The sequence below is a fragment of the Cetorhinus maximus genome, chromosome 1 (assembly GCF_964194155.1).
Source record: "Cetorhinus maximus chromosome 1, sCetMax3.hap1.1, whole genome shotgun sequence".
NCBI lineage: Eukaryota > Metazoa > Chordata > Chondrichthyes > Lamniformes > Cetorhinidae > Cetorhinus > Cetorhinus maximus.
This window is the reverse complement of record NC_135879.1, coordinates 69601076-69615420: the sequence shown is the minus strand read 5'-3', so window position 1 is coordinate 69615420 and position 14345 is coordinate 69601076. Positions and strand designations below refer to the sequence as shown.

Below are 14345 nucleotides of genomic sequence, written 5' to 3'. Positions count from 1 at the left end.
AGGTGGTGGTATTCCCGGGTGGTGGTATTCCCATCTGCCTGCTGCCCTTCTTCTTCTAGATAGTAGCCGTTGTGGGTTTGGAAGGTGCTGTCGAAGGAGCCTTGGTGAGTTCCTGCAGTATATCTTGTAGATGGTACATCCTGCTGCCATGGTGCATGAGGTGCCAATCAAATGGGCTGCTTTGTCCTGGATGGTGTCAAGCTTCTTGAGTGTTATTGGAGCTGTACTCATCCAGGTAAGTGGAGAGTATTCCATCATATACCTGACCTATGTCTTGTAGATAGTGGACAGGATATGGGGAGTCAAGAGGTGAGTTACTCACTGCAGGATTCCTAGCTTCTGACCTGGTCTTGTAGCCACGTATTTATATGGCTAGCCCTGTTTAGTTTCTGGTAATGGTAACCCCGGGATGTTGATAGTGGGGGGATTCAGTGATGGTAATGCCATTGAATGTCAAGGGGTGATGGTTAGATTCTCTCTTGTTGGAGATGACCACTGCCTGGCACTTGTGTGGCGTGAATGTTACCTGTCAACCCAAGCCTGGATATTGTCCAGATCTTGCTGCATTTGGACACGAACTGCTTCAGTATCTGAGGAGTCGTGAATGGTGCTGAACATTGTGCAATCATCAGCAAACATCCCCACTTCCAACCTTATGATGGAAAGAAGATCATTGATGAAGCAGCTGAAAATGGTTGAGCCTAGTTCCTGAGGAACTACTGCAGTGATGTCCTGGAACTGAGATGATTGACCTCCAACAACCGCAACCATCTTCCTTTGTGCTGGGTATGAATCCAACCAGCGGAGAGATTTCCCCTTGATTCCCATTGACTCCAGTTTTGCCAGGGCTCCCTGATGCCACACTCAGTCAAATGCTGGCTTGATGTCAAAGCCAGTCACTCTCACCTCACCTCTTGAGTTCAGCTCTTTAATCTATGATTGAACCAAGGCTATAATGAGGTCAGGAGTTGAGTGACCCTGGCAGAACCCAAACTGAGCATCAGTAAGCATGTTATTGCTAAGCAAGCGCCGCTTGATAGCACTGTTGATGGCCCCTTCCGTCAATTTACTGATGATCGAGAGTAGACTGATGGGGTGGTAATTGGTCAGATTGGAATTGTCCTGCTTTCTGTGTACAGTACATACCCGGACAATTTTCCACATAGTCGGGTAGATGTCAGTGTTGTAGCTGTACTGGAACAGCTTGACTAGGGGTACGGCAAGCTCTGGAGAACAGGTCTTCAGTACTATTGCCGGAATATTGTCAGGGCCCATAGCCTTTGCAGTATCCAGTGCCTTCAACCGTTTCTTGTTATCACGTGGAGTGAATCGAATTGACTGAAGACTGGCACCTGTGATGCTGGGGTTCTCTGGAGGAGGCCAAGATGGGTCATCCACTCGGCACTTCTGGCTGAAGATTGTTGCGAATGCTTCAGCCTTATCTTTTGCACACCTACTGGTTCCCCTTTATCTATCCTGCTTGTTACCTCCTCAAAGAATTCTAATAAATTTGTTAGGCATGATTTTCCCTTCATGAAGCCATGCTGACTGTGCTTGATTAGATTATGTATTTCTAAATGCTCTGCTATTACATCCCTTATAATAGACTCCAACATTTTCCCAATGACAGATGTTAAGCTAACTGGCCTATTGTTACCTGTTTTTTGTCTCCCTCCCTTTTTGAATAAGGGTGTTACATTGGCCATTCTCCAATCCTCTAGGACTTTTCCAGAATGTAAGGATTCTTGGAAGATTACTACAAATGCATCCACTATCTCTGCAGCTACTTCCTTTCATATCCTAGGATGCAACCCATCAGATCCAGGGGACTTATCATCCTTTAGCCCCATTAGTTTCTATAGTACTTTTTCTCTGGTGATAGTTATTGTATTTATTTCCTCCCCCTCTTTTGCCCCTTGATTATTTAGTATTTTTGGAATGCTATTAGTGTCTTCTACCGTGAAGACTGAAGCAAAGTATTTATTCAACTCTTCTGCCATTTCCTGGTTGCCCATTATTATTTCCCCAGCCTCAATCTCTAAGGGGCCTATGTTCACTTTGGCCTCTGTCTTCCTTTTTATATACTTAAAGAAGCTCTTACTGTCCGTTTTTATATTACTTGCTAGTTTACCCTCAAAGTTCATTTTCTCCCTCTTTTTTATTTCTTTGGTCATCTTTTGTTGGCTTTTAAAACCTTCTCCTCTGGCATACCACTAATCTTTGCCACATTGTATGTTTTTTCTTTCAATTTGATACTGTCCTTAATTTCCTTGGTTAACCAGGGTTTATCCCCTTCCCTGAATCCTTCTTCCTCATTAGGATATATCTTTGTTGAGAGTCATGAGCTATTTTCTTAAACATCTGCCATTGTTCATCAATTGTCTTTTCTGCTGAACTGCTTTCCCAGTCCACTCCAGCCAACTCTGCCCTCATTCCATTGTAATTACCATTATTTATGTTTAGAGGGGCCCCTGTAATGGACAGTAACACCACTTATGCCGTTGACTTGGATTTCTTCACCCGTGTAAGTTTTTAATTTGGCATCAGTTACTTCCAAATTTAATTTATGTTCACCATAATTCAGGTATTTGAAAGTGTGTTCACCAGTTACTATAGTGGAAGCTCCTGTGTCCACTTCCATCAGAATGGATCTGCCATTCACTTTTACTGTTATATAAATTGGTTCTGTCCTACCTTCAAATTAAATAATGAATAAATATCTGAATTTGTTGCTTCAGGCTCTTCTACACTGTAAATCTCACTAGGTTTTCTCTTTTGCTTGAAAGTTTGCCTGATTCTTTCCTTGCATTGTCTCATTATGTGTCCATTTCGATGACGATAAAAACATTTGATTTTTTTTAAACAGCCAATCGTTACTAGTCTGCTTTTTTCCACCTCTGTTGCCGTTATTCTTTATTTTCGCTGCTGAGTCAATTATTTTTATTCTTCTGCTAGCAGTGGCTGTTTCCTGCTTCTCGACAGAGTCTTGTATTTCCCCCGCCCTTTTCGGCTGGGGCTTCTCACCCAATGTGGAGTACGGTGCCATTTTGCACTACCTGTATGGTTTTTGAATCCCTTACTGCACTTTTCATGGCCAGTGCTATCTCCAGTGCCTTCTTAAAATCCAGATTTGTTTTAAACAGCAATCTCTTCTGAATTGTGTCCTCATTCACACCACAGACAAAACGATCTCTGAGCATATTGTTTAAAAATGTTTTGTTAACTGTTTCAAACTTGCCGTATAACAAGCAACTGCCTTCCCCGGGACTCTGTTCCTTGAATTAAACTTGAAGCATTGCATCGTTACCGAGGGTTTTGGCTGCTAATGACCCTTCACGAGGTCCACCAATTCGTTGAAGTTCTTAGAATCTAGGGCACTGGGTGCCAGCAGACTTGGAATTAAGCTGTAAGCTTTATTCCTACATGTAGATGAGAGGATTGCCCGCCCCTTCTCTTCCCCCATAATGTCGTTCGCTTGGAAATAGAACGCAAGGCGTACAATATAATGAGACCAATCGCCTGTAGCTGGATCAATTGGATCAATTCTCCCGAATTGTGGTATGCTTTGAGGGTATTGCGTCAATGATTTGAACGGAAACTTCTACTTATTCCGACCATGTGACGTACAGCCCAATTTCGATTCTTTTGATTTCCTCCGTGATTTTACTCTCAATGCTAGTTCGTTGTATCTTCCTTCTATCCTCACTTTTTCCTTGTCGCCAGTTTGTTGCATCCTCGTTGCAAGGGATCAAAGGGTATGGGGAGAAAGTGGGAGCAGGCTATTGAGTTGGATGATCAGCTATGATCATAATGAATGGCGGAGCAGGCTCGAAGGGCCGAATGGCCTACTCCTGCTCCTAGTTTCTATGTTTCTAAGTTTTTTGGGTCTCTGCTTTATCCTCATCACCAGTTTGTTGTGACTTGAGTCCCAATTGCATGCTTGTTGCTGGGTGATCGAGTTAGTACTTTAGATAGAGTAGTTCTGCAGACACTTCTTGGGTGGAACATATTCTGTTTATTTACATTGTACTGAGCAGCTACACATGTGCTTCTACACCAAACTCTATCTAAATACTTCTGCTCACTTGCAGATTATTAACTTCCAACTAACAACTAACTAACTACTGAACTAGCCTGAGTTCTCCACTATTGGTTACACAAGATCTTGTGATCTTCTTTTCTCACATTCTTCTGAAAGGTATACTACACATTAGATAAAACCATAGTTACCACAGTGAGGTGAGGTCAAGTATGTTTCTCCCTCTTGTTTGTTCCCTCATCGCCTGCCACAGACCCAGCCTAGCAGCTCTCTCCTTTAGGACTCGGCCAGCTCAGTCTGTAGTGGTGCTACCGAGCCAGTCTTGATGATGAACATTGAATTACCCCATCTAGAGTACATTCTGTGCCCTTGCCACCCTCAGTGTTTCCTTCAAGTGGTGTCGGATGAGTACTGATTCATCAGCTGAGGGGGGATAGTACGTGGTAATCAGCAGGAGATTTCCTTGCCCATCTTTGAACTGGTGCCATGAGACTCGATGTTGAGGACTCATGGATTCAATTTTGAGGACTCCCAGGGCAACTCCCTCATGACTGTATACCACTGTGCCGCCACCTCTGCTGGGTCTGTCCTGCCGGTGGAACGGGACAAACCCAGGGATGGCGATGGTGATGTCTGGGAAATAGTCATACTCACAGAATCATACCTTACAGACAATGTCAGGCTGTTGCTTGACTAGTCTGTGAAACAGTTCTCCCAATTTTGGCACAAGGCCCCAGATGTTGGTGAGGAGGATTTTGCAGGGTCGACAGGGCTGGGTTTGCTGCTTTCGTTTCCGGTGCCAGAGTTGATACTGGGTGGTCCGTCCATCTGGCTTCATTCATTATTGGCTTGTTTTTAACCATTTGATACAACTGAGTGGCTTGCTAGGCCACTTCAGAGGGCATTTAAGAGTCAGCCACATTGTTGTGGGTCTGGAGACACCTGTGGGCCGGACCAGGTAAGGATGGCAGATTTTCTTCCCTGAAGGACAATAGTGAACCAGATGCATTTTATATGTTTTTTTAAAGATAGTTTTAAAACTCACTCAGTCTTGTACTTTATGTGAACAACATATTCCCAATTTTTGAAAATGTTTTTTAATTGAAAAGTATGGAGTAAACCATATGTTTGGTGTCCAGTTACTAGGATTCAGGTTTACCTGTGTGACCCTGAGCTGAGCTTATTTAAACGTCTTCTTTATCACCCTCAAAAGTTGCCTGTTTCCACCTTTGTAACATCAGCTGGGTACATTTTGATTATACAAACGAAACTCTCATCCAATCCTTTCTCACCATCTGGCTGAGCTTCTCTCGCACTCTCCTCACTGCCTTGCTGAGCTCTATCTTAAAACAAACTCCACAAACTTCAAATCTGACCCATACTCTGCCCTGTTCTTGGTACCTCATTCATTTCTCCATGCTCTAATGAATTGACTTAAAGTCTGAGACTTCATTTGTAAATTCCCCCTACTTCGGTAACCTCGCCCAACTCTTCCTTCCAGCTCACACTGTAGCCGTCTGAGGCCATCCCACTGAGTGTTTTCCCCTTTCTTGCCATTATTGGACTTTAATTATCACTGCCTGGCACTCTGAAATTCTTTCCCTCAGCTACTCTGTGCTGCCAGATCTTTCTCAAAACCTATCTCTTCTGCCACATCTTTTGTGTTTTGTTCTAACTTCTGCTTGGCAGGCTCTTCTAAATCACAATGCCTTGCTCCTCATTGTGAAAATAATTCCAGAGCAGGCTGCTCCTATTTTCTATGTTTCTACATATTTGCCATATTACAGCTGTGTGTATACAAGTGAGGTAATCAGGGGACATGTAAATTGCAATACGAGTGTAAAGTCTTGGCAAATTATTTCTTTACATGGGAAATACAGAACAACATATAATTTAATGACGCCTAGTCTATTTCCTGTTTTTTCCACCCTCCAGTTTTCTTTCCTTGTTTTTGAAAATTTTTGACACATATTGGCAAATGATTCCATGGACACTTAACATCCTTCTGGCACCTCTTTCATTTTTTCATGTGTGAGACTCAACAATGAGTGTTGCAAAAGAATTGAACTGCATGGTTAAACATGTTATCCATGTTTATCCGTGCTTACTTCCAGCAGCAATTGTTGGGATTAGGACTGGGGATCCTGGTTGAATTTCTCCCTCCTCCTTAGCCCAGGGACACTTTGAGAGCAATTACAATGCCCCCTGACAGAAATCAGCTAAGTTAGTAGACTGGCAATTAAACTTCAGTTTAACAAAGCTCCCCTAATTGCTGAGATCGGGGAGAAGAATCGACTTTTCAATAGCTGGTGCTCATTGTAGCCATTGTTTCCTGAAAATCCAGACGAAATCCAGTATTGAAATCCTGACAGAAATATGTGGAAATTAGTGCAGTAATATTCATATGGAAGTGTAAATTTCCAATTTGTGCCAGGAAATGGAACCAATTACAGAGTGCCTTTAGCATCAGCTGTAGCTCTGACGTAAATTACAGGAATAAAATCAAGCGCATGTGTTAATAAGATCACAGCTGCTACCTTTGATTGTCGCTGTCAGTAAATACATATATTTTATAATGATTGCAACATTCTATTAATATCCCCAGAATGAGGTAAAGATTCTAGCATTGGATGGTTAGCTTACTCTGTCACTGTACACAGTGACAAATGATAGGAAAGTCATTAGCACTACTTGTGAGAATGTGGGATCATTGAAGCACAGCACATCTATTTCACTCTGGACTTCTGATCAGTAATAACTTTCCATATATGGGTGTTGTCTCTGTGGTTGAATATGTGTATCAAGTACTTAAACCTCATTGGGGAAAAAATAACCCTTCAATCAATGGTAAATTTACAATGAGCAATTTAACCTATCAACTTGGAGCAGGCCATTGATCAGCTGGGGATTAGAATCCAGTAAACACTTCAAAGTGCGGAACTATAGCCAACTGATAGCTTCAAACAAGGAAATCAGGGTTGTCCAAAATGAATCTGATAGAAGTTCAGAACAAACATATTAAACTGAGGTATCAAACCTGCATATTCAGAATCAGTGGCCCAGAACTTCTGTGGCGTGGCAATCACTGTCAGATTGCCACTCTGCTCCTTTTTACTTACCCAGATTGGGAGCTGCACATTTCTCACCCTATCTTCCCTTCTGAGCCTGGTGAGAAATGTGCAGCGCAACAGCTTTGGACTATGTCCATTGCAGGATCGTGGGGAGGAGTGAAACCATGCCCGCTTTTTATGGGTAAAAAAGCTGAGTAAGTTTAAAGCCACTTTGAGAAGTTAGGGAGAAGGCAAGTGTAAGTGGGTGAGGGGTTAGGGTGGTTGGGTGGTGAGGGGGTCATTGGGTAGTCAGGGTGAAAGTCTGGTGGTCAGGGGTTCGGGCAGTTGAGGGGTCTGGTAGGGATCAGGTAATCCGGGGTGGGGGGGACGTCAGGGAGTGGGAGTCAGGGGTTGTTGGATGTTCGGAAAGGTAGTTTGGTGGGGGGGTTGCTGGGGAACTAGTTGGGGGGCCAGGAGGGTAGTCAGGGGGTGCCGGGTGGTTGCGGGTGGGAGGGTTGTGGTCAGGTGTGTAATTGGGAGTCCAGTAGGGGGGTTGGGGTGTGTCAGTATTATAGTTATCCAGGAGTTAGAAGTAGTTTTAATCCTGCTAACTTTTCCTATATTAGATGGTTCCAGATGCAGCGTAATTACCCATTGGAAGTTTAACTTCCCGGGCAATTCCCATGTACTCCTTGCGTGGGGATATCCGGGATGTCCCTCAGCACATAATCTGGGGTACAGCACACTCCCCCCACCCACCCAGGAACAGAAGTTCTGGGCCACATTTCAAGCTAAAGCTTATCAAGTTTACGGCATCAAGAATTCAATTAAAATAATTTGCTCCTTGTCTAAGTCTACTCATGCATGAGATCCCTGTGATAATTATTCTGATCCGTGCTCCTTAATGCTAACACAGAATGACAATGTTGGGGGGAAGCATTTTAAAGCATCATTGCACTGTTACATCATTAATATGGTTCACCTCTTGACACTCAAGGACTATTGGCATAGTGTGTTTATGTGATGGGCTTTCAGCTTCACAGTTAGGCTTGAATCAATCCAAACTGATGGAATAGTAGTCTAAACTCTAATTTTTGTAGGGTCTGATATCAAACACATTTGGAACAAAATCAATCTGATTCCTAGTGGGTGCATCCCCAGAACAAAAGTTTTCATAATTGGACTAAATTGTTTTTGAGTTAGCAGTTGTGAGGAAATTTCACAATGGTGCACTCTGAATGCTCTTCTGGGCTTCACACTAAGACACTTTGTTGGAGCCAAGATAGAGCAAGTTTTGCCCATATCTAACTTGTAAATGCTTGATGCTTTAGTGCAATAAAAATGCGAAAGATGTTCCCTTCTCTAGGATTAATATCTGCCAACTTCATGAGCGCAAAAGACACAGAGAAACAAAAGTAATAGAATAATAAGCACATCAAATGTATTTTTCTAATAAGATTTTCCAAAACTGAGTTTTTGTCAATACAAAAGTTAATGGGAAAATGTTAGTATGATTTCTTTGCAAACAGCAATGACTAGTTATTTGTATGATCGTGTCAAAAATAACATGTTGCAGTGTCATCAATATGCACTTTATATGCAGGAGGGTTATAATTCCATTTTTGTCAGATTGTCAGAATTATTGTCAGATTGTGGACCAATTGAGTTTGCAAGGCTTGGGAGAATTTGAAACCCACAAATTTCACATGGAATCTTATAGAACAGGCCTTTCCACAATTGGAGAATCATGTCTGATGCTGTTTTTGCTCCAGCTAAGAAGACAGATTACAAATTAAATGGAAGAAATGCAGCTCATTGCCTGCGAGTGACATCATTTCAAAGAATTTTGTGTTTCCGTTCAGATGCTCCTTGATGAACAGTCCAGAAGCAATCTGTATGAAAGATAACATGACCAGTTTTCCCCTACTCCCCTGGAGCTAACTGTTATTAAGATTCAGTTCGACAGGCACCCATAGCCTCCTCATATCTTGTCTCAGGTGATCATTCTTCATTTCTGAGCCGAGAGTGCCAGGAGGCTATTCATCTATGGAAGGCTTCACAACTCAGCTCAATTCTGTTGTCGCCTGACAGAAGGTTGTTGCTTTGTTTTCAAGGCACCCTTGGCTGACTCTTCCCCTCCCTAGCCTGGGAATGCTAAGGAAAATTGTAATGCCCAGCTAAAATCAGCCAACCTTAGAGAGATCAGAAGTTGAAGCTTCCAGTTCCTACGCCTTGGCACTAGTTCAGGATATACCTTTATTCATTAAGCCATCAAGGGAACTCAAGTAGATGTGCTTAATGGGACAAGGAGTTATAGAATGCTTACAGTAAATATAAGATCCAGTTACTTAATTGGGATCTTGGAACTCATGAGGGATCAGGCCTGCCGGACTCATAAAAGCTATACTGAAGGTCTTTTTGAACAACAGTACTTTATGGTCTTTTGTTTCTGTCTTGTTGTTAGGGTGATACATTAAACACAAAATATCAGGTGGATCTTGGAGATGGTTTTAAGGCCATTTATGTCAACCTCACACTGATGGACGAACCAATTCAACACAGATACGAGAAACCAGGAATCTACCGTGTCTCTGTGAAAGCGGAAAACATTGCAGGGTCTGACGAAGCAATGGTTTACATTCAGGTGAACTGTAAGTTGGTGCAATGCAGAAATATAGTAAGAACACTGTACACCCAATAAAATATGTGTTGACGATATTCCCCAAAAGAAGTTTGGGGATGGATTTTTGTAAGAATCGTGACAATTTCCCCACATATTTAAGGCCGTCAACATACTGTGTGTCATAGAATAGTTTTGCAGAGGCTTGACATTAAAGTAAAAGGAAAATAACCAGCCAAGTTGAATTTGCAGTCTTCCATCTTCAGGAGTTGAAACTTTCATATTCAGGAGGGAAATGTCTGCTTCTTTGTTTATGCACGTCTGTGCTCATGCTTTGTGTGAAGACATAAAAAAATTGACAACCTGCCGTAATTCTTCAGAAGAAGCTAAAAAAACAAAACCCCAATTGAGTGTATTTGGCTATAATGTAATAGGGACATTGGTTTTATTTCATTGTGTTTGTTATTTTAACCTTGTTTGTGCTGTTCATGAGAGCATATACTTCACAGCTTTTAATGTAGTAATGCAAAATGAAAAAGAGAGAATTTGGAGCCAGGGTTATTACCAAATAGAAGTGGGGCTTGAGAATTTAGATTGTTAAGGATGCACTTACATTATGGGATAGAATTTCCACAGGGGTTCCCCAAAAGACTGCCAAAGAAAGAAGTATTGATACGCAGGGGACATATGATTAGCTAATGCTGGAAATGGAAAGTTAGCTTGGGTTTAAGCACATTGGTGAAAAGAATGGATGGAACTTTATGTCAAAGTTACTTAATGTGCAACATGAGAAAGTGTTACAATTCCTAAATGAGTCCATAATTTTCAGAATGTCATTTCAGTGTTTATGTAACCAAAAGAAGTGTAATTTGAAAGTTGAAAAAGTAATGCAAATCTCAAAAGTTTAACTGTGTGTAAAGTATTGGAGTGTGTAAAGTATTGGGTGAATATATTTTAAAGTAAAATCTTGTAGAGACTGATTAATTGGGCAGCATTCTGTACAGATGTTTTACTAAGACAAAGGCACTTGGTCTCCTCAGCACCTCTCCAGGTTGTGCATCTGGAGGCACTGCCAGTCATTCGCAGGAATCAGCAAGTGAATCTGACAGCATTAGTGCAGCCGAGCAACTCCAACCTCACAGTCTTCCAGTGGTGGCTGGGGGACAGCCTTGAGGTGGGTGTCACCTTGTACATATCCAGTTAATAAAATTATGAATATTATTTAAAACAATAAGAAGATAATATTTTCCATGTTTTTGAACCATTCTTTGCAGCCTCGTCTTACCCTGGAAAACAGTCTTATAACCAGCTTTAGTGAGAACGGTCAGATTAAAGTTACAGTCCAGGCCTCATGTGGCAGTTCCATGGTTCAGGATTCTAAGGTGGTGAAGATATTTGGTAAGAAACTCAAAGTATTTCTTTGAAGTGAACCTTTATCTAGACAATTGTTCACATGATGTATTACAGTGAATGATTGGTAAAGTTTGGGTGAAGATCTTTTGTAGTACTTAATAATGCCTGCCCCTACATCAGATGACACATGTAGATAGGCCATGTTATTGCCTGGTTGGTTTAGGGATTCGCAAGGCATAGTTTGAAGGAATTGGTTGTTAGAGGATAGCTGCTAGGTTACCCCTCTGGATGGAGTTCCGCCAGGACTGGACTTCTGGCAGCCCCTCCTGATCTACCCCAGAACCTGACATGTTTCCTTGGATTGGGGATCAGTCATTATGTAAAGCAGGTTCTTGGTAGGATTCCCACCATCATCAGAGATCCTGTCAGTGTGAGGGTGAAAAATCCAAGCATCAGAATAAGTAGCCAGGGATATTAAAAAGGCAGAAACACCAGAACAAGGCCAACTGTCCCACTGAAAGCCTCTTTTCAGACAGGGGCCTTCAGCAGTTGAGCGCCTGATACTACATGAAAGAAGAAGAGGATGCTATAAGGCTTTCTTCTCCATGAAGAGATTTCAAGGCTTTTACTGCTGCTTTCCAGGCTCCACCACTTTCTTGTGCGTAAGTGGCAATAGATGGAATGGACAGAAAGCAAATCCTCCAGGTATCTGGCCCACTCTTCCCCTCTGCCATAGCATGTGACAGGTGGGGATGGAGCAGCCAATCGTGGTCCAGGTGAAGGAGGTCCAGTTGGACTGGTGGTGTGTGGTAAGCCTTGTCTATTAAATTTTCTTCCATTCTCGGCTGTCATCCTGCCCAATTTCAGATGCAATTGCAGAGGAGTTCCTAGCTACAGTTTGCACTAAATAACTTACTGAGCCTCTAGAAATTTGCCAGTCAGTTTGGGCCTCTTTCATTTAGAAGAATTAAGAACTGAGGAAGCTGATCACGACCGTTTCAAAAATGTTTTCACATTAATTCATAAATTCCCTGAACCTGGGATCCCAATGGGGCACTGCACTCAAAGACAATGGAGGTTAGGGAATCGGCTTTACACTCCCTCGGAGCTTGGCTCCCCATGGATTACTAAATATATTCTGCATCATCAGTAGGATAACTGTCCTATTAGCCGTGCAGATAATCTCCAATAAAATATTATGTCATCATTTAATATTAGAATTCTGAAGTTGTGTCCTAGAAAAAGTATTTAAAGGGACTACTTCACAGCTGGTTTCTAGATTACAAAGGAGGAATAAACTGAATAAACCAATGCATAGTCTCAGCATTAATGGATGGGAAGCTATGAGGTATGCAGACACAAATTCGTGATGCACAGTTGGGTGAGAAAGGCTTTGTACTTGGAGCGTGTATTTGAAAAATTGGCCCTTAAGTGATGCAAATATGTGTCGAAGTGAATCATTGCACTAATAAGCATCATGTCATCACAGCAGAATGGCTCTTTGATTCTTCACCAAACAAAAAGTTTACCAAAATCATTTTCAAGCAGAGAATAACCTTTAAATGGTTTTAATAAATGTGGCATCAATCTTTCCTACAGTTCTAGTATAAATGCATTGATGTTTCAGATCAGTTGGAAGTCCTACCTCTTGAATTTTCTCAGAACATCGACAGTTACAATCCTAATGTACCAGAATGGAGGGAAGATATTGGACAAGTTATATCGAGGATTTTAGCAGAGGTATTTGCTAATAAATAACCTATTTGTACTGGAAATCACACACTTGGGATCGTTTATGATTATGTGATAAAGTTTGCAGACTGTGAGGTAGATTTTCAACATGCTAATCAAGAAATGAAAATTGAAATAAAAAATCCAGCAATTTCCATAATGGGCGGTTGATCCACATCGACAATTTTACGCTCAGACAGCAAGTTGAAAATTTACCCAGTATGTCAGATGCTGGGCTATCTCGCTGCTGCTGTTTGTTACAATTCTTCCAGGATGAAGTGCCCATTGAAATGGTTAAATATTTGCACAGTTATTTTGCATATTTTAAGCCTATTTTCACCTGTCATTATCAAAGTCAGTGCAAGTGTCTTGTGGACTAAATTGATGGATTTTTCTGTCTCTCGATGCGTTGACTATTTTAATTATAGGCTACTATGACTAAGAATATAACAACTTAAGAATAGGTCTTTCAGTCTACACAGTTAGCTCAGGTCACAGAATCAGAGTTTACAACACAGGAGGACATCTAGCCATTGCACTGGCAATTTGGAAGAGCTATTTACTAAATTCCATTCCCTTGCCCACTTCCCATATCTTTTCAAGTTTTCCAGTTCACAGAATCACAGTGCAGAAGAGGCCCTTCGGCCCATCGAGTCTGCACCGACACGTGAGAAACACCTGACCTACCTACCTAATCCCATTTACCAGCACTTGACCCATAGCCTTGAATGTTATGATGTGCCAAGTTTATAGATTCATTTTTATTTTTTACTTGTTCAAAACTCACATCACAGTCCTCCATGGTGATTTGGAATTTCCAATTGAGCGCTTGAACTGAGATGACGTTTCATTCAATCAGGCTTCTCATATAACTTGATATCATTGCAAACTTGACGTTGTAACTCAGGATTTCCTCTTCTACCGGAAGTGGAAAGATTCTGCCTTGACCCTAAACCTTTGTCCTGATTGAGCATCAGTTAAATGATGCACTCCACCTTAGTTCAAAGTGACACCTTTTCCTGCCATTTTTTCAGATTGCTCTAGCACCCTTTTCCCCTCTGCTTATGAATTTACAGTGGCACCTTACTCCCTTTCACCTGCTTGTTCACACTGGCACCCTCTCCCCTTCACCCTCCTGTTCACAGTGGCACCCTTCTTCCCTTCACTGGCTTGTTCACATTGGCACCCTTCTCCCCTTCACCTACTTGGTCACACTGGCACCTTCTCCCCGTCACTCGTTCACAATGGCACCCTTCTCTCCTTCACCTGCATGTTTGCACCCCCACTCTTTTCTCCTTCACCCACTTGTTTACACAGGCATCCTTCTCCCTTTCACCCACTTGTTCACACTGGCACCCTTCTCCTCTTCATTCGTTCACAATGGCACCCTTCTCTCCTTCACCTGCATGTTTGCACCCCCACTCTTTTCCCCTTCACCCACGTGTTTACACTGGCACCCTTCTCCCCTTCACCCACTTGTTCACACTGGCACCCTTCTTCCTTTCATTCATTCACAATGGCACCCTTCTCTCCTTCACCTGCATGTTTGTAC

The 14345-nt window shown here is 42.1% G+C and overlaps 1 protein-coding gene across 3 annotated transcripts in view; it reads left to right on the top strand.

Annotated features, from left to right (window-relative positions):
• The window catches only part of sorcs2 (sortilin-related VPS10 domain containing receptor 2), an 874344-nt gene that overhangs the window by 811575 nt on the left and 48424 nt on the right, over positions 1-14345 (top strand). For all 3 annotated transcript variants that reach the window (XM_078542265.1, XM_078542257.1, XM_078542248.1), the window contains exons 19-22: positions 9554-9740; positions 10750-10883; positions 10984-11107; positions 12690-12802. In XM_078542265.1, the coding sequence (XP_078398391.1) occupies positions 9554-9740; positions 10750-10883; positions 10984-11107; positions 12690-12802 (558 nt within the window). The remainder of the gene's footprint in view (positions 1-9553; positions 9741-10749; positions 10884-10983; positions 11108-12689; positions 12803-14345) is intronic.